The 25,741-nt window shown below is 37.3% G+C and overlaps 2 protein-coding genes across 3 annotated transcripts in view; both read right to left on the bottom strand.

Moving 5' to 3' along the window:
- LOC103894674 (vitellogenin-2) overlaps window positions 1-1,367 on the bottom strand; it is a 25,660-nt gene extending 24,293 nt beyond the window's left edge. Inside the window, exons 1-3 of the mRNA XM_009274097.2 lie at window positions 1,298-1,367; window positions 1,163-1,183; window positions 906-1,057 (exon numbers count right to left, since the gene is read on the bottom strand). Coding sequence (XP_009272372.2) covers window positions 906-1,057; window positions 1,163-1,183; window positions 1,298-1,367 — 243 coding nt within the window. The remainder of the gene's footprint in view (window positions 1-905; window positions 1,058-1,162; window positions 1,184-1,297) is intronic.
- A 4,361-nt stretch (window positions 1,368-5,728) lies between these two features.
- Window positions 5,729-25,681, bottom strand: SSX2IP (SSX family member 2 interacting protein). Of its 2 annotated transcripts, XM_009274088.2 has the most exons (14): window positions 25,640-25,681; window positions 23,843-23,976; window positions 22,919-23,085; window positions 22,481-22,681; window positions 20,592-20,702; window positions 19,180-19,315; window positions 17,437-17,512; window positions 17,191-17,362; window positions 13,652-13,802; window positions 12,005-12,141; window positions 11,400-11,573; window positions 8,981-9,092; window positions 6,825-6,945; window positions 5,729-6,614 (listed from the first exon to the last, which is right to left on the bottom strand). In XM_009274088.2, the coding sequence occupies exons 2-14, from the start codon at window positions 23,883-23,885 to the stop codon at window positions 6,533-6,535; spliced, it is 1,683 nt and encodes a 560-aa protein (XP_009272363.1). In that variant the 5' UTR covers window positions 23,886-23,976; window positions 25,640-25,681; the 3' UTR covers window positions 5,729-6,532. The 2 variants fall into 2 exon arrangements, with proteins under 2 accessions (XP_009272363.1, XP_019326226.1); XM_019470681.1 differs by lacking the exon at window positions 25,640-25,681 and having other exon boundaries at window positions 6,533-6,608; window positions 23,843-23,972.
- Between the last annotated feature and the right edge of the window lie 60 nt (window positions 25,682-25,741).

Here is a 25,741-nt window from a genome sequence, read left to right as displayed (position 1 = left end):
CACAATGTAAATCAGGAGCAATTTCAGTAACTTTGGCAAAGTTACTGCCAGTTTAGGTGTCTCGGAGCACAGCCTGGTTATTTCTAACCATGTAAGAATTTCCGGATGAAGACTATAGTGCGAAATGCAGTCCCTAGCCCTTAATTTTGGCATCTTGCCCTGATCAATGAAAGAGGATCTACAGCTCAACTACAGCCAGTGGTTCAGCTCTGGCACTGAACTCGGTGCTCAAAAAAGAAGCTCTGATTTGTAACTAAATTGAACACACAAATAAAAGTATTTTTCTGAAACATTTATTTTGGATGGGTCAGGTCCTATCTCTATTGATGTCGGCAGAGGCCTGATTTCACGGGTACAGATCTTTTACTGCATTATCCAAACACTAAATATTATTACATGCTCCTTTTTGATGCCTTTCATTTTTTAATCTTTCTTTTATCACTTATCACTTTTTATCTTTAGCTTTTAGCACTTTTTAAGTCTACCTTTATTAATTGCCTGCATGACAATGATTTTACATACCCAAGTCCTGGCTTCCCACAGGAGTTGGAAATGTGCGTTGAGACTAGAATCAAATCTTAAACTCGGAGAAGCCTTGAGTGCCTTGAGTTAGAAATAACCATTTTCTAACAGAACCCCTGATTTTGGCACCTCTATTTCCAACACAAAGTCTTGAGGAACACCTGCTACGAACAATTTCCACAACAAACACTGGTAAGTGACTGGAAGCCAAATCGCTCATCACTTCTGAATCTTTAGCTTGCAGATCATTCTCCGACATCTACAGCGCTAAGTCTCCAGTTGCGTTTCCTACAGCTTTCCTAAACCACAGATTAGCCAGATGCAATTATGACTGTGATTTCTAGTTCACTGTTGCATGGTCTGTTTGGAAGAAGACACGGTACCTTGAGGAGGTAAACGTTCTCTGACAGCCCACTGATCTCTAGTTTGCCGCTCAAGCGCACGCCGACTTTGGCTAAACTTTTTTCTTGAAGCCCGTTCAACACCCAGCCTTCATAGCTGTACAAGTGGCTCTTTCTGCTACCGAATCCGGGGTCTGTGGGGAATAACAGGCACTTTCACAATACTTGCAAGCGTGTTCTAATAAATAGAAATCACAACAAAGTCACCGAAAGAAGCTTGTGGAAGGAAATCTACTTACCAATGTCAAACTTCTGGCTACCTGCAAAAAGAGATGGAAAACCAGATGAGTAACGTTCAGTCTAGATCCAATTGTTGCCACTGAACTTAAGGAAATTTTGGGAAAGAGAGATGAAGAAGGGATATGTAGGCTTACCTACAAGGGCGAGCGCTAGTGCGAGTATAATTCCCCTCATAGTGAAGGTGACTGGGGCTCTGCCGGACATGGGGAGACTTTTATGGAAGAAAGCTCAGGAACACGTGGCTGTGTTCTGCTGAATTCTCAAGTTTTTTATCAGTTTATGTAAACACTTCCCTTTTTGCAATCATACTTTCTCTTCAGATGGAATAATAGAAATCAAGTCATATCTTGGCATCCCACTGATTTTCTCATATAAGTCCTTTGCTGGATTGTTTAAAAGTTTCTACTTATCCTAGTAAAACAATTTTACTAGGCCATTTACAATAATTTACAATAAACACATTGCTTAATTTCCTAGATTGTGTCACAGCTGGCTGCTGGTATTTGGTCCTGCCATAGATTAGGTTGATTTTGCCCAGGTTATGCTGACCTGGCATCTGACCCAAACTGTTATCTCACTGATAGTGGCCCAATTAACAAAGTAGAGGCAGCGTCACACACGTTGACGGTGTTGTTTCTCTTCCCTCAGCATCGGTTTACGGCCACCCCTGTAGAGAGGGGACGAGGACAGCTAAACCCTTGCTATTCTTATATTCATATGTGCATCAAAGCACATTTAACATCCTACTGAAAACCTGTATATATGGAATATATATATTTAAATAAATCAGAGGCTCAGTGTGTCCTTTCAGCTCCGGTCACACTGACCAGGAATATTTTTTAAATGAACAAAGATTTCATAAGCAATCTGTAAATATTTTATCTTCCAAGGTAAATGACAGCTAAATGTGAACAATTAAAACCCGCAGAGACTCTTAGCAGGGAAGCAGGGGGAATGGGAGTGCAGGTCAGCTAGAACTTTTGCATTTCCTAAGGAGCCAAATACAAAATGCAGCCAAGTACCTGAACTGATTCAGGTACTGGCTTGCAGCCAGCTTCATCACTGATTTACACCGACAGCCCAGGAACACATTCAACACAAGTGTTCTGCTCTAGAAATGTCAGAGGCATGGAGGCAAGTGGAGATGCACAAAACACACTTGCCCTTTTTGAGCATGGTAATAGATTGATAATCACAAAAAGGGTGGAATGAGTTCTGGTCAAGCCCCCCCAAAAGTTACAGAGTCTTCCAAAGTTGAGCTGGGTGGCAGCTGGATCAACAAAACAAAAAAAAAAAAGGCAAGAAAAATGCACAGGGGCTTCTGAGTTGGAGGGCATTTCTGGAGGAATAACTTAAAGCCCACAATTTATTGCATTGCCTGAAGTCACACAAAAAATGTGAATCCTTCTAATTCAACTTCTACAACATACTGGTTATTCAGTCACTTTATTTCTGTTCCCACGGTACCTATAAGATTAGCCCCAGGAGCGTGATCAGTGGCAAACACTATTTTAATGACCAGAAACGAACATTTTTTTCTATTCCAGCAGCTTCTACAGTCTCCCACTAGCAACTGCTCTTCCTGGGTTGTCAGCCCCACAAGTCTTGACTTTTTCAAACAGTTTTCATCTGGGCTGCAATTCCTCCTGGGGTTGTGCAACCTCGATTTTGGGAGGTGCCATCCAGCTCACTGCAGAAGACTACATGTTGCAGGGGGACATTAGCAAGAAATGTCTCCTTTTTCATGATTATCAATCAGGGAACAAGCATGTTTTGTGCCTCAGGTGACAAACTTTTCACTGTGTCAGTGTGAAAACTACAACACAGTGTATACCATGGGATTTTTTTTTAATTATTTTAATTTTTTTTTTAATTACAGTGCAACTTTGCTGAAGATTAGAGGTCAGATGTATTGTCTGAAAGCAATAAATAAATCAGATAATTTGAACATTTCTTTTGGGATCAGTTTTTGGATCCAACTATATCAACCTTTCATATCTTGCCATCTACCATCTACTTCTCTCGCAAATTAGATGGGGGGGTGGAAGAGAAGAAAGTAAAAGCAAGACATCTTACATGTCTTCACACACAAAAGCTTTGTGGTAACTGCAACTTAAGAAAAAAAAAAGAAGAAAAAGCAGCACAAGCAGTAGCTAAGCTAATTCAACATACACAGCATTGCCATTACCCTGTAAATACTTCTATTTTCCTTTCAAGAATAACCTGTTTAAATTGATATCATCTTGGGGATTTATTAGTTACCTTGGCCCGGGTGAAGTGTACATAGAATAATCCCTAAGAAAAAGCTAGGATATGGTCTGTTTTGGGGTTTTTGTTCATACACATGGGGATATTTTTGTCCTGCTGCAACTGAAATAGAGCAAGTCTGCAGAAGCTGGTGGAAGCAGTTCTTCAAGTTAGGAAGAGGGCTGTTTTGTAGGGAGAAAGTTTTCTTAAGTAAAGTTTTCATTTTTTGCTATACAGTCTGTTTTGCAAAAGCTATATTGTATCATCCTCAACCACTGGGGATGAAAGGGAAAAAAATTAACAGCTGTAATCTAATCCTGGAACGTACGTTCTCATACCTAGTCAGACTGATATTTATGGTGAAAGCACTCTCTCATCATGTAGACTGAAAAAGCAGCAATGCATACTATATCGACAGATTTTGTGAAATAAACCACCGTAGTTTAAGAGAACCACTCATCTTTTCAGTATCACGCATAGGTAGCGAACGATAACTGTACGCTAATCAGTCACTGGTAGTCAGTACTTCTTGTTCCTTCTTAAGTAGGCCACTTGCTCTATTATCTCAAATATGCACCTGTGTGTAGCGACAGTATACATGTCGACATATGTATATGTACTACACCTGTGTTAGATTCCTGGGAGCAGTCTCCCTCTTTGCTCTTCAACGGTCTCTCAGTAAGAAAGATCCTGAAGTTGTTTCCAACGCAGTGAAGTATTACGATGTCACCGTACTACCAACCAGACCACCTGCAGTATTCATACCGTTATTAGCAGTGGCTTCAGATTTAAAAGCTTCCCGATCACTGCATATAGAGCAATCCGAAAACTCTAGGCATGTTTTCTTTCTTTACAGGGACAGGGCTGAATCTATACCCCAGACTTCCAGATCAGGTCTAAGAGGTCAGCTCGGGACTCAACTGCATACATACTTCTAGCACAGCTGGTTCTTCCACGGAGGCATTCAAATGAATTTCCACTTCTGTAAGATGGGTTACAGAATGTCAAAGCAAAAAATGAGTACAAAATGTTTATTGATTGCTAATCATTCAATAATAGGCACAAACAAAAGATTAAATAGGTAAATTATTTTGTTCTTCGAAGGCATTATTATCCTAAAGATTACTGTCATGAAGAAAAACTGCCTAGTAAAAAAGTCCAACTAAACCCAATGCATTTAAGCAGCCCAATAAAGCACCGGCAAGCACACCTTAAATTACTTCAGAACAGCAGCAGCCCCTAGTGGCATACTGATACTGCCTCAACTATGGCCTTACAGGCCTGGAATAACCTGCTAGCTTGAAAATAAGAATCCTACATGTAAAGTACTGTTCTCCCACTTAATTGCCGATATATTACATTTTTCACTTTACATCTTTAAATATGTTTTACGTATATTTATTCTTCCATAACTAGAATTCAGGCAAGAGCTGTCCAACACGTTGTGGGGAAGGTGTAAGCCCAGCAGTAACTATACACTGCTAAACCCTTTCAGCAGATGACATGGCTATGATTACCCATTTATTGGGGGGGAACTGGAGAAATAAATAAAAAAACCCTAATTTGATGTTATTTGTACCGTCTTTCCAACCTGACTACCTATGCAGCAGAAAGCTGACCAAGAATATCATTATATACACGTCTGCTTCCTTAAGGGTGCTATGCCAGAACCATACTACAAGTATCCTCTGCAGTTTGCATTGGCTACTACTTCATCTCAAGCTGCGACTCAATGTACTGAACTAATCAGCAGAAAGTGCAGTTTCCTGTCTTAGCTCCTTGGAGAACTCCAGTTTCTTCCCTTTCCTATGTTATTCTATTGCTGTTTTTCCCAGGTAGTCCAATCATTCCATTACATCCAATTCTGAAGATAACAGGCAGAGCAGCAATGCATTTTCAGTGAAGGATTCTAAGCTTCAGAGTTAATTTCCTTCCTACAACGCTGAGAAAGGCAGAAGTTTCTTAGACATCTTCCAAAAGGTCAATTACAGTAGGATCAGAGCTACACACATGCATTCACAGATGCACGAAAACCAACAAGAGACGAGATGGATTTGTAATGGGCAAGGAAGAGCACATGCTTTGAGTCAGGTGAAGGAGACTTCTAAACATCTTACCTCTACTTGGCTACTTTTATTACATTATAAACAAAACAGATTTCCCAAAGGCTACACCAAAAGATTCTGGAGTCAATTAAAAGGAAAAACTAACAAAATACAAAACCAGCATCAGATTTGTTGACATAGTGTACAGCCCTACAACCATGATAGCTTAAAAGTTTAGTACACACAAAACACAGAACCAGGGTTTCTTAGAATTACACGTTTATTGTTCACATTTGAAATAATTTGGTTCCTGACTGAACCACCGAAAGTCCTAATGCATCTGTAAACTGAGTATCACTATAAAACAATTTAAAATGCCATGTAAAATAATATTATGTATGCATGGGTTTCATTTCATGGTTTCTCAGCATAATCACTTTGTCTATTTACAAATATATAAAGATTTTGCACTTTAAGTCATCTGAAATATATCAAAGAGGTATTTTCAAATCACACAACTTAATAAATATAGAACCTGTTTTGTTAAAAATCTACAGTATACTGTACATTCAAGTTGAGGCAAAAGAAGTTTTAATACCAGTTATGCTTGAGACATAAATGAATGTTTCCAATAATTAAACAATTTCTAAAAGTGCTATCTCTGCCTGTGATGAAAGGTAACATTAGGATCCAATATTTCGTTACAGTCAAAGTTTCAGACCATTGCTTCATTCACAGAATCAGAGCTTCTGTTACTAGAAAAATATCAAAGCTTTTATATATTTTTAAATTATCTTCTTTCAAGAGTTGCAAGAAAGAGAGGCAAAAAATGGTCTAAAAAAATAAAAGCCATATGCACGCACATACACACACGCCACAATTCAGATCACCACATAATCCTCTAGAAGAACGATCAAACTCACAGCATTCTGCTTCACTTTAGAATGCTAAGTTTATGAACAAATCTCTAACAAAAAAACCCAGCAGGCAACCCTAGGAAGTCTAAGGCAGTTGTTCTGTGTGCAAGTTCCTACATAGCAGAGTGCCAACTCCAGAGCCTTCCCATGACTTTGTGCGTTACTCGGTTTCTTCTTTGTCACTTTCCACCCACTGATTTGGCTTGCTATCTCCAGCAGGTTTTTTTGATGCAGCACTGGAACTGGGAAAAAGAGAATGTTACAATGCAAATAAATTATGCTTTGAATAGCAACACAATACTGTTTTTATGGTATGATGTTTACTATGTTTTGCTATATATCAATCATAAGCCTTAGATTAGGCTTTCTGTAAGTTATCACAACTTAGTCTCCGTGCTCTACATAGAGTTTAGCACTATAAAAATAACCATCTGCAACATCATTTCAGATACCTGTTACATGTAATATGCTGAGATGTCTGGCAAGGTTCTGCTGAAACAGGACCACTCAACATACAGTGAGGTTTTCTTTGCTGAGATGTAGATTTCACTAACCGATTGTCTTGGTCAGAACCTAAGAGATACACATATCACCAGTTAAACTACAGTGCAACCGAAAATGTTTGAAGGACTTGCTTCTTTATGCCTTCTGCTTAAAAAAAAAAAAATTTTAAAAACCCAAAACAAAACCACACCAAACATCTAACAGCATGTCTATAATAATAAATCTTATTGCTGTAGATATGTGATAGAATTTTATAAGTACACTTAATGCTATTGAATGAAGTTACGTTAAAATTAGGATTCTAAATTTGAAAATGAAGCATTTACATACACATCACTGCTGCAAGTAGTCATATTGAAGTCAAGTTTAAAGTCACTCAAATGTAACGTTTCTTGCTTTACAACTGATAAAGCTTTTTTACTCCTTAAAGTAAAAACTTTTCCAGCATGCATATACAGTAATTAACACCAACATGAGAACTTGCAAACTTGCCAGAGTATAGAAAAAAAATTTTAAAGGCAATAAGTTAGATGTCTTAGCATTTATATGAACTTAGCCATCACTAAAGTCAATGGAAAGACATGGCTAAACTTGGCAGGGCCAGATCAATCCCCACTAACTCTTCTTCACATTTAGATTTCAAAGCTTTCATATGAAGTGGAAAAAACCAGAATGATTCTGTATTCTACAGTAGTCATCATAGCACTACAGAATTAAGAGTTTTTGGACAAGTGTTGTGAAAAAGGAAAATTTAACGTTAAAACAATTCTAAAGATAACCTGTGGAGTAACATCCAAATGGAGTATGATTCTCTGTGTGGCGAACATATTTTTGTTTTTATTACTATTATCCAGTAGCTTAAGATTAGGATATATAAGATTGAAGAATGCCATTTAGAAGAGAAAAATACGGCATTAAATACATCCAGAAACACTAGAATTTGGAAAAAGGCAATTACAAATCAAAACCTTTAGCGTACAATGAATGTTAAACAGATCTCAAGTTGCTCACAGGTCACTAAATCAAGTCATTCTTCATGAGCAACAGGCAAACAATCTCAATTCTGTTCCTAAAAATAAAAGTTCTCCTACTGTGGAAGATCATTTCATTTCACACTTACAGAAGCGCTACAGGAATTGCACAGAGAAGAAACAAGGAGAACCCAGAACACATGAGGCAGGCTACTTTATCTAACAAGAATACACATTCAGGCTATCTTTACTTGCCAGGTGTTTCACACCTTTATCTTTAAATGTTGGCTGCCACACAAGAATCTATTTAACAGAGATTATTGTTACTTTGTCCTCCCCCACCCCTTAGAAAGTATTGAAGGCTCAGTGGTGAAGACCAAAACGCTGCACAGGCATGTTCAGGCATAACGGGGTGGGAAATGAGCTTACCAACTTGAAAGAAAAAAAAAAATTGTAGAAGAAAGGAAGTAAAAAATACTTTCAGTAAAAACAATATTCCAAACTGTATGTCATATAGCCATATTTTCATTATCTTTTCTGAAGAAATTACTCCTTTATGAAGATTTGAATCTTAAAATTTAATTGTTTATTGCTCAAATTTATTTTCGTTATCATTATGCTCTTTTCACTATTTCTTTTTCCAAAGGATTCTTTTTTACTGAATATGTATGTGTACGCATGTTTAATATTACCTCATCTCAAATAATTAATGCTGCCATCTCCACGTTATGATGCTCGTTTCCAAAACTTGTTTCTAATCTATACGGATCTCTATAGGTCATGATTTCTTCAACTGCCTTGGCAATTAATATGCTCACATTTAATTTAATTTAGTAATTCTAAAAAGTTCCCCGTTCTTAACAGCTGTGCTGTCAGGTATTTGACATTCACCAGATTGCTTCAAATAAAAATTCATTACATAAGTAATTATCAGGGAGGGAGTTACCACAATTCCCGTTTTAAAAGGGGATTTTGAACCATCAGTTACTCCGACAGTAAAGGCATACAGATACATGGTAAAATTTGTCTTGGGAAGTTTTGGGTTTTTAATAGTTTTGTTCATATTTGCATCTTCTAGTTGAAAGGGGGAAAAAGAACACATTGCAAGAACATAATTTGAACCAAATACTTGCTTCCTAAGAAGGCACTTGGAGTTGTCACATTTTCAGAGTGCTTGTAATCAGTACACATACTTAAGAACTGTTGCTTCAGCCATGCTCCTCTATCTTCTTCAAATGCCTTTCTCTAGGAAAAGAAATGACAGTTACATTTATGACCACAGGAACAAGCTTAGTCCACATTAAATTGACGCTCTTCTGTCTAAGAAAGCAAAAGTTGTAACATGTCCATGTAATTAAGGAGAGCCAGCAGTTTAACACAGAATTACAGTCATGTGAGCAAGCTTTTGAATCCAACAAGGATTAGCTGAAGAGGTATTTATTTACAAGCCAAACCCCATGGTTTGTTTCACAGAGGTCTGACTAATCCTTTCATTTTACTGTTCTCCACTTCAGCGACACAATCTGCTATCACTGCCTCCTATGCTCCCCTTCCCCCTCAGTGTAGCACTACCTCTTGGAGGTAGCCCTCATTTCTGGGCAGCTGCCAGTAAGAATTACTGCTTAAGCCTCAACCCTGAGCCTTCTCCTAGACAGATAAAAGTGACGTTGAAAACAGCACTGATTACTTCCGTCTGAAACTGGGGCAGAAAGAAAGGGATTGTTTCATTTTCCAACCACTCTGAACACAGAAAGGGAAAATAATGGCTAAAAAACAACCTCCAAAGGATCCAATGGCTCTGGAATCAAGCAAGGAGCTATTTCATCTCCAAAAACCATCAGTGAAACAGGACGTCCCCATTATATAAAATTCTTTCTACTATGTCAGTAGAAAATAGAGCAAGCTGAACTCCAATGAAAACCTTCACAGATACCTATAAAGCTTACAGCATTGCTTCTCTTTGCATACTTAAGCATTTTAACAAGCAGAAGCATGGGTAGTTACGCTTATGCTGCAACGTAGTCCTAAACATTTCTGGACAAACAATTATAATTTATTATCACTCAACACTTTTAAAGCTGAATTCAAGGTCCAACATGAAATTCACGAACTCATTAAAATGCAAATAAAATTAAACAAAAAAGTTGAAGGATACATATCTATATGTAGCGGTCTGAGTCAATATTTGTCACCATGTGAACTACTGTTGTGCCAGTATCTCAAGTAAAATCTAAAGTATTTTATGTTCTTTACAGTAAATTTTACAGCATAAGAATAAAAAAAAAGCTGTCTTGAATCAGACAAGTTGTCCATCTAGCTCAGTATTCTGTCCCCAGCAATGGCCACAAGAGATGCTGTTTATGAGATCACATGAACCTGGCCACTTTCTGCAGTGTATTCCCTCAGAGGTTCCCAGCCCCAAAAGTCATTTGATTAGAGATGTTGGAAGGCACCCTCTTGTCCCCTCCCTTTAGTATCCATCTGTGGACGTGTTGTTCGAGCTTAGGCAGCTGCTTTTTGAACCTGCTGGTACTGATTGCCTTCACCAGCTCTTGTGGCAGCAAAATCCAGGAGTCGACTACTTGATATATAAAAAGGTACCTTTTTTGGACATGGTTTAGACTTAATTTCAAGCATTTTCTATAAGTGCCCTCTAGTCCTAATCTTGAGAGATTTGGTGAACAGCAGCACTGCTTTCGTCTGACCAGCTGAATCCACAGTTTTATAAATTTTAGTCACATCCCACTCCAACTTTCTCCTCTGCGTGTCAAAGCAAGCAGTTCTGTAAGCAATAAATCTAAAGTCCATTTCTTTTTTCCTTCAATGGCTTTTTTTCCCCCCGTCATATCTGTACCATCATAGTTTCACAACCACCTCATCGTAACCTCCTTTCCCTGCTGAACTTGTAAGCCCCTTCATGTTCTTGGCCCTAACTATTGGCTAGACCAAAGAACACACACACTAGAGCTCATTTAGAGACACATCTACCCTGACTGCCTTCCAGTATGTGTGCTTACTGGCCAGCTTAACTACAAGAACAGAACAGATAATGACCCTACTAAGGGAAAGGCAGCAATTACTTTGCGTTTCTGCAATAGTCACTGGTTTTCACAAAAGTTTAGGAATCGAGTACCTTTGAGAATTCAACCCTGCAGCCAAATCTGACTGAAATTTGCATAGGCCTTGCTTCCATAGGAAACCAAACTTAAGCAGCATCCAATAAAGGATTTAGTGAATAAGTGGACTGATTTTTGGAAGTACTTAGATATTTCAAAAGCTGAAACAAAAATGGGTCATTCCAGTTGCAGCAACTGTATTTTCCAATACACACAAAAAACTTCAGGTTTTTTGAAATGCCAACAGAACAATCTCCTACAATGACCAAAAGATATGTTTTATACAGTATGGGAATGATCTTCCTCTATAGATGTTAGCAAACAGATATTGTTGGATGGCCACACTTTAGTGCGTGTAACAGTAAAACTACTTAACAATCGTAACTCATCTTCCATAGGAGTTCCCTTTTCTAATACCTTTCCACTTTTCTAATACCTCAAGTCCTAATCTAATAGCAGCTTCTGTAAAACTTCTTCGTTCCTTCTCAAAATTCTTTTTTTGTTCTCGAAATAGTCTCCATTCTTCCTGAAGACGCTCTCTTTCTTCCAACAAATAGCAGTCCTGTAGTAACAGAGTGGTGTCATCGTCACATGGAGACATAAGCTGCTGCTGCAGATATAAAGCAACAAAAGACGCAAACATTAATTTGGGAGTGACTATTAAGAGGTGCAGTACTTCCACAGGTTCAGTTTTATCAGAAAAATGGTTAAAGTTTAATATGGAAAGAACGTAGTAAGTAGCAAGTTGGTGGCCGGTGGGAGCAGAGTTTCAGATGGCAAGCAAAATGTTCAGGCAGCTGACCTCATCAGCCTTCCTCACCTTTGTTTATCCCCCAAAATTATTCCTACCAGGATTACAAGCTGATTAAATTACTAACCAACCCACTAGCACACCTATACTCGGACCAACCATTAAGATATTTTATTTAAAAAGCATTATCAAAGAATGGAGAAAGGCTCAGTGGTGAGAAAAGTGGCACATTGAAAACCAAAAAAGCTTAGATTCAGTTGAGAAAAATAAGAAAAATTAAAGCCTACTACCTGTAAGAGCTGCTGCTGAGTTTTGATCATTTCTTTACATTGCTGAATCTCTAACTCTAGCTTTTCAGTTTCCAGCTCATGGTCTTCTCTTGAAATGACATCTTTTTCATTCAAAGCTCCTGAATGTACACGTGACACTAAGGGGAGAAAAAAGCTACTTAAAAATGAGACAAAAATATCCCTCACATCAGGGACTCATAGCAATAGCAAAAGGTTTTAGACTCTATTTGTTTCATCCTGAAAGACAGATACACAGTATATTCAAAAGCACTTCTGTCAGAGACAAGAGATCCAGAATTGGTGCTACACATGTAATTATGCAGAAAATCCAGTTCAGAAAAAAATGGCAATGAAAACATAACTGTTTCACATTCCCCAAGGTAAATCAAGCGTCTGCACTGCAATAAGTGTCACACAAAGAAACCCACTTGTTTCAGCAGCTATTTAAAAGAAAAATCAAGACAACTGAAGACTTCTTTTCACTGACATGCTGTTAGCCTATTCTTCCGAGCCCATTTTTGAAGGGCTTGTGTGTTCATAAAAATATGACGGTAACTATATTTATCACAGATATAAAAAGAAAGCCTTTTCCTTCAAGTCCTGTGAAGGAGAAATGGAGCTAACAAACATTGTGTGCGTATTTTCATCCCAGTAAGGGAATGAATTAGAGAGGAATAAAATTTATTTTGTATAATTACAGACTGCTTTATTTGATTTCATGCATAGCTATCACAGTGACTGTAATGAGCCAAGTTTTGATCCCCTGATGCCAGTGTTTGAACATTGACTCCTAAAAGGACTAGACTGTGTTCATCTCTATAAATCCAAAAAACAAAAAGGTGACTCCAAGAAAACAGCAAATACTCGAAACATTTTTCCTGATGCTTACAACTATTTTTTCAGTTTGTTACACCAAATCAAGTATTACTCAGAACAAGTGTTCTTAAAATCCTTTCTATGGTACGAACATATTCTCATAGACCATCTGCTCTTTTATTTGCAATTGCATGCGTGACCTTCTCAGTCTTATTCCTGACTGCAAACATCCCTGTGGTAGCAGCAGCATTTGCTTGCATGGGAAAATAATACTAGGAAAGAATTTTATATATTTTTAGCTGTCTTTTAATGCTGTTCAACAGCTGGAAATGAGGAGAGTCCGGCACCATACTACCAGACAGTTCACTTTACAATGCCACAAGAAGCCTCAGAGGTATGGATGTGGCAAGCCTAGACTCTTGAGAAGGGTTTACATATTTTGCATCCAATTACTTCAAATTGTTACATCTGCATTACTTGAACATCTCAAAAAGGTGGGGAAAGGCAACAAACATTACAACAGGGCATATACTTTCAAAAGGAAAATAATTATTTCTTCAGAACGTTGCTGTTTACTGTGTCAAACTATAATTGCGTCCTTTCTCCTGATAACAGGCTTGGTATGCAATTGCTTCCCTAACTACCTACAATTAAAACTCACACAGAAAAATGCCAATCGCAAGTCCTTTCAGAAAGTCTACCAGGTCACAAATCCTTCCACTTTAGCTTCCTTTTAGCTTAGACAGTCAGTAAAGTAAATCCTAAGAGCATGATACCAAATGGAATTATCAGTAGCATTTTCTATGTACACGTAATACAGTTAAACGTCACCTTGGTTATCCAGCTTTTCAACATGGTTTTTCAACATTCTCCATTGTTTTCTAATGCTGTTGGTAAGCTGCTCTCGCACAGTTTCACAAGACAGTTCCCACATATTCTCTTTATTTAACTCTCCAATATCTTCTTCCAGGTCTGACAGCACCTGTAGGAGCAGAAACAAGAAGCTGCAAACCACTCCACCACTCCAAATATGTGTATTTCTCTATTTAAGTATGTATATGAATTTAATTTACTGAAGAGAATGAAAACCCTTATATACAGGAAAGATTTTTTCCATCCAGGGAAATTTGACTGTCAGGGAGTTCAGTTAGTTCCCTGACAGCACAATGCTGAAGAGACAGAAGTAACCTGGCAATCCCCAGAACCCCACCACAGACAGAGTGTACCAGCTAGCAAGACTCACTCATTCTCACACATCTTCAAGCTAGAGAAGTTCAGACTGCTGAGTTCTGCCATCAAACTTAAGCGATAGCTGCCCATAAACTCACTATGCAGCATGAACAGGATTTAAGACAAAGATTGTCTCCTGTTGAGAATTAAGTAATTTGTCCCTGCCTTATTTTTCTCCATGACAAAAAAAAAAAAAACAACACACTGAAGGTAGAGTGGAACTAGCACCTCCCTCTCCCACTTCCATTTTACACTACTGTTCAAACAAACCTGAATGCTATCTCGAAGAGCTAAGACATAACCGTCTAAATGGTCGAGCGAAGACTAGCCCAGGACAATTTAGTAGATTTAAACTGAAAAGCTATAGCTGTTTGAATACCTGGCATGAATACTCCACTCTTGTCAAGCATCTAAACCATTCTATACAAGCCCCTTTATCTACAAGTAGATAAGAAAAATGGGATGGGAAGTACAAAATCAAGAAGTTCAAAGGCATCAAAGTAATTCATTTACACATGCAGTAAGCACTTTCTTTCAAACCTGGATCACAGGAGATCTTAAGGAGCAAAGCAAGAGCTATAAAAAAAAGCAGCAGGTTTTTGGTTTGGAGGTTTTTTTGTTGGGGGGGTGTGTGTGTGTTGGTTGGTTGGTTGAAGAGTTTTATGTCACTTCATAAAGAAACATCTTATTCCTTTACTTATATTTATATATGCTAACACAATGAAAGCCCAGTCTGGAGTAGGCCTCTGGATAGTACTGTGATAATGACAGTCTGGCTGGTTTCATGGCTGTTATTTTGCGATGGGAAGCAAAATGATACATGATGCAACTACATCACTAGCTGCCACACTCCAAGGTGTATGTTCCCTTCTAAGAATCAATATGAATTAGCATTTCTAAGTAGAAATGCAATGTTTGTTTTTTTTTTTTTTTATTCTGTAAGGGATTCAATAAGAGTTAATATTTTGGGATGAAATCTGAAAAGAGCCACAAACAAGCATGAACTATCAGATGCAGTGTTTTAAACAGAAATTTTATTTTCAGACATTCACAAAGCAATCCAGTACTTCTAAACAAAAAACTAATCGATGTAAAATACACATTGTGAGATTGACTAAGTCTTAAATACATAATTAGTGAAGTCTTAAATACATAATTTATTTCTGCAAAACCATAGTTTTTGGCAACATTCTTCCTGTTTATATTAATTTGGAAAAAAACAAAAACAAAACCAAAAACCAACAAAAAAACCCACAAACCAAAACTAAGCAGTGTCCCTATCATGACAAAAAACTATCCCCAATTCTAGAGTGGCATGAAATTAGAGAAGGGATGAAATAGATTAAATGGAAAAAAAAACCCCAACCCCAAACAACAAAAAAACCCCAACCCCAAACAAACCAAAAACCCCACACCACCCTACAACCCTGCTGAAATAACTCCACCTGAGACTTGCATCTAGTAAGTACTTCTATTATTATTCTACTACTAGGAATTACTATTGTCTAGTAAGTAATTGTTCTGCTTAATTTGGTTAATTAGTACTATTACAAGAGAACTAATCAGAAGTTTCAGTGCCGTCTTTTAATATTTTCTTAGTAGTCTATTAATGCTAGAACAGTTAACAAATACTTGTCTAATCACCCGAGAACGGTGAATTTCAGAGCACTAAGGCCCAGTATTTCCTCAACTTCGTTTCAATGCACAAGTTCATTAAGACCCCATTCTCACAGCTGGATTTTCACCAGTGTACTCAAGTTTGTGCCAAACACTCCTGGCCTCACCGGCATCCTAAAAAGCAGAAGGACCATCTACAGAACTGGTACCCGATTATGCTTTGTACTATAAATTATACCCAACACCCATTACTGAAGATCAATTTCTTGTTGCTTGAGCTATAGTAATAATTAGATCTACTGATTTCCTACATGATGAACTTTTAAGATAAAGGTTAGCACACTGCACATTACTACCTCACTAAATACACATGGGAGTCATTCTGTGTGGTATAGGGGGCAAGTCATCCAGTGAAGTTAAAAAGTTTTATTCACACCTTACAAAGAAGTGGCCAGAGAGTCTAGTGCTTTTCTACACAGCGCATTCTGGGGCTGGACAAATGCACCTGAAATGGCTCAGAAATAAAGGAAGCAGTACAGCAACTTGAGCAGGACAGGGGACCTTCTGAAATGGCAAGCACGAGATGCCACAGAAACAGCACACTCTGGAAGGCTCCATTTACACATTCTTATGTACCAACATGTACTATTTACTGTAATAGGAAATACTTCATGCTTTGTTCTATAGAGTATCCATATTCTCTTACTATCCTATTACTAGTACACCATCAATCTTGAATGATTCCTAGAATCTGGTCTTTATGCACGTTTTCTGTATTGCAACTCTTTCTTATGCCCAGGGATACGTTCTCTTATTGCTAAGAGAAAGCTCAGTTAACCTTCTAGATTATTCCCTACTTCACTCTGACATCAAAACAGAACTGAAACTTCTAGCAAGGGATCAGCAAAAGGAATAAACAAACTCTGATAAACAATGAATGTGCAGTGTGCTGTTCCATAAAAATAAAGTATTCTGTGTAAACAAAGAAATACTTAAAAACCGGAAACAAACAAAAAACCCTACAAACCATTTTATTTGGAAATCAAACATTTTTCTTGAGTATACCAGCAGCTCTGTAAAAGGAAGTAACAGCTACTCTAATCCATGTACTATAGGAGCGCACCCTAATTACATTTCCTCCACCCCCATGGATTCTATGGGAAGCCTGGTTTCTTTGCATAAGCACCTTGAAAGCTAGCATCAACATCTTAGTATGGACGGCAGACAAAATCCAAAATGCATCGTTATATAGAATTACATACAGGTAGCTACTGCATTTAAAATTCTTTCAAAGTATACTTTCAAGCTTTCCATTGACTGACTGGGAAGAATACACTGGGTGTTGTTCACAGACAGTAGAACATTTAAACACGGATGGGTTTCAGGCACAGCACAGGATGTGCAATCCACTGCAAGTCTCTCAAGAAGTTTACTTTTTTTTTAAAAAAAAAAAAAAAGATCAAATTACTCCAGCACTATACCAAACTATCACGCAGGTTTAATTTTAACTGAAGAATACTTACTGGCCCATCTTCAGACCTTTCCTTCGGTTTCTGTTTCTGTGGTGGGAGAAGTGAAATAATCTCTTTCTTCATTTGCTGAAGAACTTTTTTCAGCTCAGCATTTTCCACTAAAAGCTGTTTTTGGCGTTGTTCATAATCACTTAACAGAACTTTGTACATTTCTTCTTCATTTCTGGAAGAAGAAATCTTATAGTAACAACATAACAGCCATAATATATGCTTCAATTAATGTTCTAAGACAACTACCTGGCTTCTGTCTTATCAGTCCTCCATGCACCTCTCTTCCCATCAGCTCTACCAACATAATTTAGAACTTCCATAGCTACAAATGAAAAGGATATTTCAAAGCGTGAAACAACATGCAAATATATAAATATTCAGATGACATTGCATTTACATGTAGTTATTGTCAAGAGACCACATTACCCAAATATCCCCCTCAATCTTCAGACCCATATGAAACCACATTGCCCTGCTTAAAGTAAGAATAAGATAGTCAAGGAAAGAAGATAATTTTTATGTTTGGAAACTCACGGGGGGACGTACTCTCATCCTGTCATCTTTTTTATGCATTTCTTAATGACACCTTCATCCTTATTTCAACCTTTACATCAATGGTGTGTCAACTCTAACCTCTCTTCTGGCAATAATGCTAGTTTTATCTCCAGTTTAGAGTAAGCAACTTCCTGATGTTTCACAAGGTGTTCCTCAAAACAAAAGAAACTTCTCTGTCCCAGTTAAAAAAAAAAAAAAAAGACAAAACACACACACACCCCCCAACAACAAAACCCCCAAACCAAACACATCACTACAGATTAGTGGCCCAAGCTCAATTCTAGTTAGCTATCAAGCAAACAGTAACTAGATTTAAAACCCTGTTATTTTGGCCTCACTGATACCTGAGCTAGTACTAGCCAACTGGAATCAAGAATGTGCCACAAGTAAGTTTTGCTGACCTCAGGGTGAGGCTTCTAGCGATTACCGAGCTGATACCTAAAGACCTTCTAGAGTCAAAATAGGTGTTCCTGCTACAGTGTCCTAAGATGGTTTGGCTTACCCACAAGCACTTTCAGAAAACTACATCAGCAGAAAACCAACTTGACAACAACAGGAATAGTTTTCTTCTGGTTTACTGAACTAAACCAGCTTACTAAAATACAACATGCGCTACAGTTGGCAAACAGCTGAGCGTTTTGCCAGCTGAGCTGGCAGGAGGGATAAGAGAGGAAGAGCAGGACTTCCCTTCCACTGGAGACAAATGATATAAATACTCTACGGCCAGATATATGAACCAAAAGATGCAGATACTTTTTTCAATTGCATAACACTGATACCTGTTTTCAGCAACACACCACAAAAAAACTGTATTCATGCTGAATAGCACTGATGAACGTCTCGAACACAATTTTTGGGCAGCACAACATACGAGTACTCATATGATAAAGGAGATTTCTCTTCATTCCACATAGCACTAGATGCTATGTCTATCTTGTGTTACTTCCTCTCTAAAATTTCTCATCGCTTGTCATTAACACAAGTAGACTGTGGTATCTCAAGGGGAAAAAAGCTCATGCAGCGTTCCTTCCCGATTGTAACTGGTGGGCATAATACAGTGTTTATGACACTATCCAAAGTCTTGTGATGGTAGTAGTAGAAAGAAAGTAGGAGAGGAGAGACAGCTCTAGCTTAGGAATTGATTCCAAATAATTCTCCCTAGTAAAAAAAAAATCATTTCGTGAAGATCTCCATTTGGTTTATGCGAGGTAAACAATCTTATGGAACACAATATAAGAGTTTATTAGCCTTACACAGTCAGCTGACATGAAATATTACATCTTTTATGTAACATTCTAACATCTAAATTAAAAAAAAAAAAAATCTACAAGAGGAGGGCCATATTGACTTTGAAGATACCCAGAACCAAATTTAAGCATTTTTAACATACAGAATATGCTATTTTGCTGTAGTAAAAGCCACAGAGCTACTTACCTATCTTTTTGTCCTTTTTGTTCATGACTAACTGATGTAAGCGTTCCTTTAATTTGTTATATTCTCTCTCTTTCCTCTTCATATCATGATTGTACTGTGTAGCTCTACTTGAAATTATGTTCTGTAACTTCTGTACCTAAAAGCAACCCCACAAAAACTGTGTTTCTTCAACTAAATCATAAACACATAAATTTCTTCAGAAAACCAAAACACGTGAAGCGCAATGATGCTTCTATTAAACTGTATTTCTAGTGAGAGGAAGTGACAAAAAGAATCAGGAGAACTCTCCCAACCCATGGATTCTGACCTCAGACTTATGTCAGGGGATTTAGTTTCTTTTGTGCAGAAACCAATATTGTAAGCAACATGTTATAATACTATAGTTCCTCTGAAGTACAACTGAACTCATGTTCTGGCAATTCGCATAACCTTCTTTAACACCTTTATTGAACAGAGCAGAGAAAGACATATTTTTGGTTTCAGTAATTAGTGTTCAGGATCTAGTTTTACTCTAACTCTAAAGTATGCTTGTTAGGTTTACACTAAACAAAAAAAAATAAACTATTCTTCTTTTGGGCAGCAGGATGCTGGAAGACAGACTGTTCCATTTGGTCTAAAAGAACATTAAAACATATCATAAAGCACATTCTTGGCCTGTACTATCAATACCTGGGTTGGTTTTGGTTTTTTATTTGGGTTTGGTTTTTTTTTTTTTTAATCGTCAGTTTTAACCTTACAAACATACAGCACATTCAATATTTTAAGCTGGAACTTTAGACTGTTCACAGATAGTACTGTGATTGCTAACTGTATGAATATGTTTATGAACACAAAGAACACTCACAGAAACTTAGGAGCCATGTGAAGTACAGTGGGTGGGAAGGAGCACACTGGAAACAAATCCCAAACTAAGCAGTGCCTTGGATGTCAAAGTGTTTTCAGGTCTTGGTTCTTCCAAGACTCCCAAGTTTAATGAGACTGTGCTTTTGGGCTGGGTTTCCCCCCCCACACACCCTTCTTTTTCGTCTTTCGCTCTCCTCTACAATATAGCCAAAAAAAGAAAAGCTCCTATACACAAACATTTGAGGAAGTGACTGAATCCTGTTGCCCCCTCCTACTTCTTGATATTTTTAAACATTCTAAGATAAAGCTATGCTCAAAAGTACAGAAAGCCTCAGAAAACTGCACGTGTGCATTTTTGCAGTACTCTCTACTATTGTTATAACTCGGACCTATTCCTTACAGAACCTATTTATCTGTATGTAACATGCCAATTTCACTTTGGTGAAAAGACAACCTTTACCAACAACAACAAAAAAACATTCAAAGTGAACAATTACAAGACTCCTTGCAAAAAAACGTATTATTGAATATCTATGTAATGACTTGTGTTAATGTACAAGACAACTCACTTCATCCTTTTCATTTTTAAGTAACTGGTGCAAATTTCTGTTCTTGCTTTGCAGTTGTCTGTCTCTTTCCTGAAGTCCAACTATTTCCCTTTTAGATAATTCCAACTGTTCCTAGAAAAAGTGTTGATAGTTCAGTATCAATAAGAATTAATAGCAAAGGATTAACAAAAAAACCCAACACACAAACCAAATGCCAAACCACCTCCCTTAAGGTAAGTTTGCCTATATATTTGATGTCTGATGTTTTGGGGATGATCTTGCATTCTCAATGACAAGTTAGTTCTATTTTCTGGAGCAAGAAGTACAATTCTTCAGTACAAGAAACACTCCAGCTCACAAGAAACAAAAATTTGGCTTGGTATTTAACAGATACTATCTTATGCAGTTATTACTTTTTCATTAAGTCAGGATCCTGTAAGCATATCTATACTGTGAGAGTGAGTTGGATACTAAGCAACCTGTATGAATTTGGGACTACAGTTTTACTGGAATGTTTCTGTTAAATAATCAAGGGAACAATTAACACAGATATGCAGACTGTGACCATAGCAAAGCAAACGGGACATTTCAGATATACACAGAAAGGCTAGACAGATGATCTCATAACAGATTATGCAAAACTAACATTTTAGAAATCTTTTTCCACAAATGAGACTCAAACAAACCTGAAATTGCCAATGTAAATGACAGAGCCAAACACAACATACAAGCTCTTTTTCTTCATATGTGTAGTGAGCTACAAATGTGTAGAGATATTTAAGCAACAAGAACTTCTAAGCAAACCACGTCAGAATATAGGTAACACAATAGTGAAAGTCAAGAGGATCACTGCATGGTATCTGAAAGGATTTACATGAGAAACCTTACAAGCTGACAGCTAAATTAAATGCCCTGGGATTGAAGTAGTACTAACAAGTTTCCCCACCACCACCTCAAAGTCATTTGTCTAAGGAAAGTAACTGGAGTGTTCTGGAACCTAGCATCATATAGTGTTTGTATAAAAATGAGTGCAGTTACACAGGATTTTTAACATCACATTGAAATGCTTCTACGTGGATGACCAATCTCAGCAGAAGGACTACTATCATTCTGAGAACCTACAGCAGTATTTGTCAAGGAGATAGTGCTGGCCAGCCCTAGTGAAAAGCAAGCCTAAAAGGCCCCAAATCATGCATTGAAATAATCTTTTTTTTAAAATTTATTTTCTTGACAGAATCAAGGGAAAGACAACACTCTTCTAATATGACTGCACATACAAGTACCCATGAAGTAGCATAGGCTGTGAACTTCCAATGTATCAGCTACTCCACAGTGATTGGCCTTGTGCATGTATTTATCCTGTGATAAAACGAAGCTTAGTAACTTCAGTTTTGCCAACAGCTTCTGAGCAATTCTTACAGAGACTTTGTAGTCGGCTATCCAAGGAATCCAACAACAAAAAAATACATGGGAAAAAACCTACAGATATGGAGAAAGACTGATAATAACCCTGTGACACACACTAGAAATGCTACCTACACTTTTAAATTCCCAATATAATTGTAACCAGTATCTTTGAGAGCTGGGCATATCCTTTTAAGTGATACTGAATGATATGAACTGAAGCGTTTAACATTTTCACCCACAGCATGCATTAACACTTCCAATCCGAACAGTCTTCCCTCTTCCTTGATTAAAGAGGCCATAATTCTAAATAAGTTTTCAGTTCTCTCATGAATTCATGTGTCATTAACTTTAAGGAATTTTCAAATTCCCCAAAATGCACATAAAAATACAACTGCAGATTAGTACTGGGGAGAAAAACAAAAAAAGCACTCACTGTTAAGAATGTACAGTATCTGTTAAACATAAGTGCTGCATAATATTGGTGGAATTATCTTGTTTTCTACCTTTAATTTAGCATAGCAGTTCTGTAAGTGGTCCATATCACTACCCAGTTTCAGATGCTGCATTTCTACTTCTTCCTGAGCTCGAAGGTTCTTGTGCTGCAGTACAAGCAATTCATTCATGCAATTTATGATAGATATTAAATTTAATTCTTTTCCTTTGGACTCCGCATAAATAGAAGGAAAGCCCAATGTTGTCAATTCCTGGTAAAAGACAAGGCGGGGGGGGAATAGATAACTGGATCAATCTCTCACAATTCTCCGTAAGAGAGAAACAATATCAGGTGAAATCCTATATGAAGGGGGGGGGAAATCCTATTCCCCACCAACTTTGGCTTCTGAGCATTGAGAAAGCAGCTTTCTTAATCCAGTGAATCTTTACTACCACAACTGATTTAACGGCACCTTCACACCTCCAATAAACAAGAAGATCTGGCTTACCCTATTGAGATAGGATATACTCTGTTCAATATTCTCTTCTGTGCAGAAGGCACTGAAAAAGCTGTGCATGCTTTTGGATGAAGGCAGTGGCAAGCGTAGCACTTGTGAGTTCAAGCTTGGAGGAGATACTTTTTTTTCTGAGGTATATTGAAAAATATTTTTGCTATCTAAAAGTTAAAAACATTAAGAAACAAGTCAGGGCTGGTAGTTTAGGACACATCACATACAAAAAAAAAATCAAATCCTTAACTACTCAAATTATTATTTACAGAAGTTTACAATTCTAGAGCTTAGAGTTTCATCTAGAATGACATAAATTAAACAATTCACAATAAAAAAAGACAAATAAGCTTCCACTGAAGGTTTAAAAACTCAGTACCTTAAAATATTATTATATCTTTCAAATTTTACTTGTCCGCCAAGAAAAAACAACACAATTTTTTATTTTTTTTTCTCCACAGGTGCAAAAGCTGTGCATTTAGTGAGAATTCTTATAGAATGTATGATACTCTTATTCATATTAAGTGTATGCTGTAATTTACTCTACCACTAGGTAGAAGTAGGCAAGAAAATATTTACTCCTTTAATATATTTGTAACCAATTTATGATGCAAAAGAATATAGAACAAGTAAAGAAACTTCTGAAAATGCAAGATATCCTAAAAGGTGCGATTAAAAAAAAAAGTGTGACTGAAAAGTGTTAGAACCTTTTTTTATATATATGTGAAAGGACAGTATTTTACAGTAGCATTTCTGTAAGGACTTAATCCAAAACAAAGCACTGTATGTACTACATATGATTTAACATTCTGCTTAACTAGTCAAATACGTCATGCACAAAACTCCAATCTCTCTCTCTTTAGCAGCTATAACATCACTGGTGAAGTTAGCAAAGCCACTAAATTCAAAATATTACCAGTTTACCTGATGACAGCACTGGCACAGTAAGAGTCTTCCAATCTCCCATAGCAACAAAGACAGGCAGGGTACCTGAGCAACTGGTTCAGCAGTGAAGTATTTAGTACAATTGCTGGCAATGTGTGTTATGTAGGCATCTCCTAAAATAGCAAGAGCGTTTTAGATTAACAGTAGCAGGTAATACAGCTAGAAGATTAAAGCAGGCATAGGAGAGTGACTATTGGACTTGAGCCACATGAAATTGTTCTACTTCTTTACACAGCACTTGGAACACAGTAAGTGCAGCAAATATTATTTAGTTAGCCTTAAACTTAAACCAAGTCTTGTAAACCATTAACTAAAGCTAAAATGCCATACACACATGAAAATAATAGACTCACGCCGTAGATAACTCAGTTGTTTCTGTTGATGTACATCAAAGAAAACACAGCAAGCCAAATATTAAAGTTTTTCCTGCCATATAACCAGGAAGCAAGATAAGATAAACTTACATGAAGTTTTAACATAAATCTGTCTGAGTGGGATTATTACTTAAAGAGAAGGATAATAAAGGCTCTAGAGAAGATATATTAGCAAAGAGAGGGCAAAGGAACTTCCAATAAATATTTAAACATTTAAATTTAACTTAACTTATACGTTTAGTTATATTGCCTTTCCCTGGCAAGTTGCTTGCTTCTCTGCAGAATCTCTAAAATTGTTGAAGAAAACAAATAGGAGAAGCCTTACCCCATTAGCACAGCCACTCAGTACAGCACTGGCCCTCTGGAAACCAAAGCAAAGTCACACGCTCAAAAGAAAGAACAAACTGATGTCCCCTCACCCTACCTCCACCTCCCAGTAAGAAGGCACATAATAACATTAGAGTCACCACACTGCTGGAAACTTAAAATCCAGCTTGGATGCTTAAGATTTGGACAGTGCAACCCCTCAGCTGTTACATGAACAATGATACTTCAGGGAAACAAACTTTCCACTCGACAGGAAGAAAGGCCCCCTTTTTTTCAATTAACACTTTGGAACAAAAATCTCAAGTCAGTTTTAGATGGACTTTGTAGACTTTTACAGCACAGGGATGTTTTCCTCCAACCCCCTCCTCCCTCCCACTAATGTTCCAATAAATGCACCCTGGAGAAGCAACTTCCAAATTTCTGATGCCAAAACCTTGTATTTTTATCACTGTGGAAAAAAGCTATCATTTGGAGGACAAAAGAAGGAGGGGGAGGCGTGCTCTGTTATCCATAAGGTCTCTTGAGGACACAGAGACAGTAAGAATCCTTATCAACATATCAAAGCACAGAACACAGTGCCCAAAGTAACACCAAGTTTTTAAAGAGATCATACGATCACACTGGTGCATAGCCATGTTAGAGAATGTTCAGCACTAGAAAATAAAATATCCAGCTGGATTAATATTTCTCCAGGTTCATAAATTTACTTGGATAAAAAGAGTAAACAATTATTCCTCATATGAGTTGAAAGCTTGCAGAAGCTACTGAATTACATATCAGAAAGTACACGTAAGGCAGTAAGAAAACACAGTCTAGCGGCTGTTCTTGTTTAAGAAATGCATTTTTCTGTTTTCCTTCTGCCCATATTCATTTACACACATTTTTCAATTTTTTCCCCCCATAAAACCAAAAATGTCCAGAAATGAACTATCTGAATCTTCACTTAAAGACAATAATTGACTTCATAGCAGAAATCCGCAAGGCAATCTTTCCTTTTTTCACCCATCCAAAACAACTGTGCTTTTAAAAATGGAATTCAAAGTCAAACTAAGGATTAAGAGGACACATTTCTTACATGCTAGTTTTGTTTCTGTTGGATCCATCAGATAAAAGAAACCTGCAAATATAAGGGGAAAAGAATGCAAATTAAGCTACAAGTATATTCTCATTACTGCCA

The sequence above is a fragment of the Aptenodytes forsteri genome, unplaced genomic scaffold (genome assembly GCF_000699145.1).
Source record: "Aptenodytes forsteri isolate BGI_AS27 unplaced genomic scaffold, ASM69914v1 Scaffold59, whole genome shotgun sequence".
Taxonomy (NCBI): domain Eukaryota; kingdom Metazoa; phylum Chordata; class Aves; order Sphenisciformes; family Spheniscidae; genus Aptenodytes; species Aptenodytes forsteri.
This window is presented reverse-complemented; position numbering and strand designations above follow the sequence as displayed.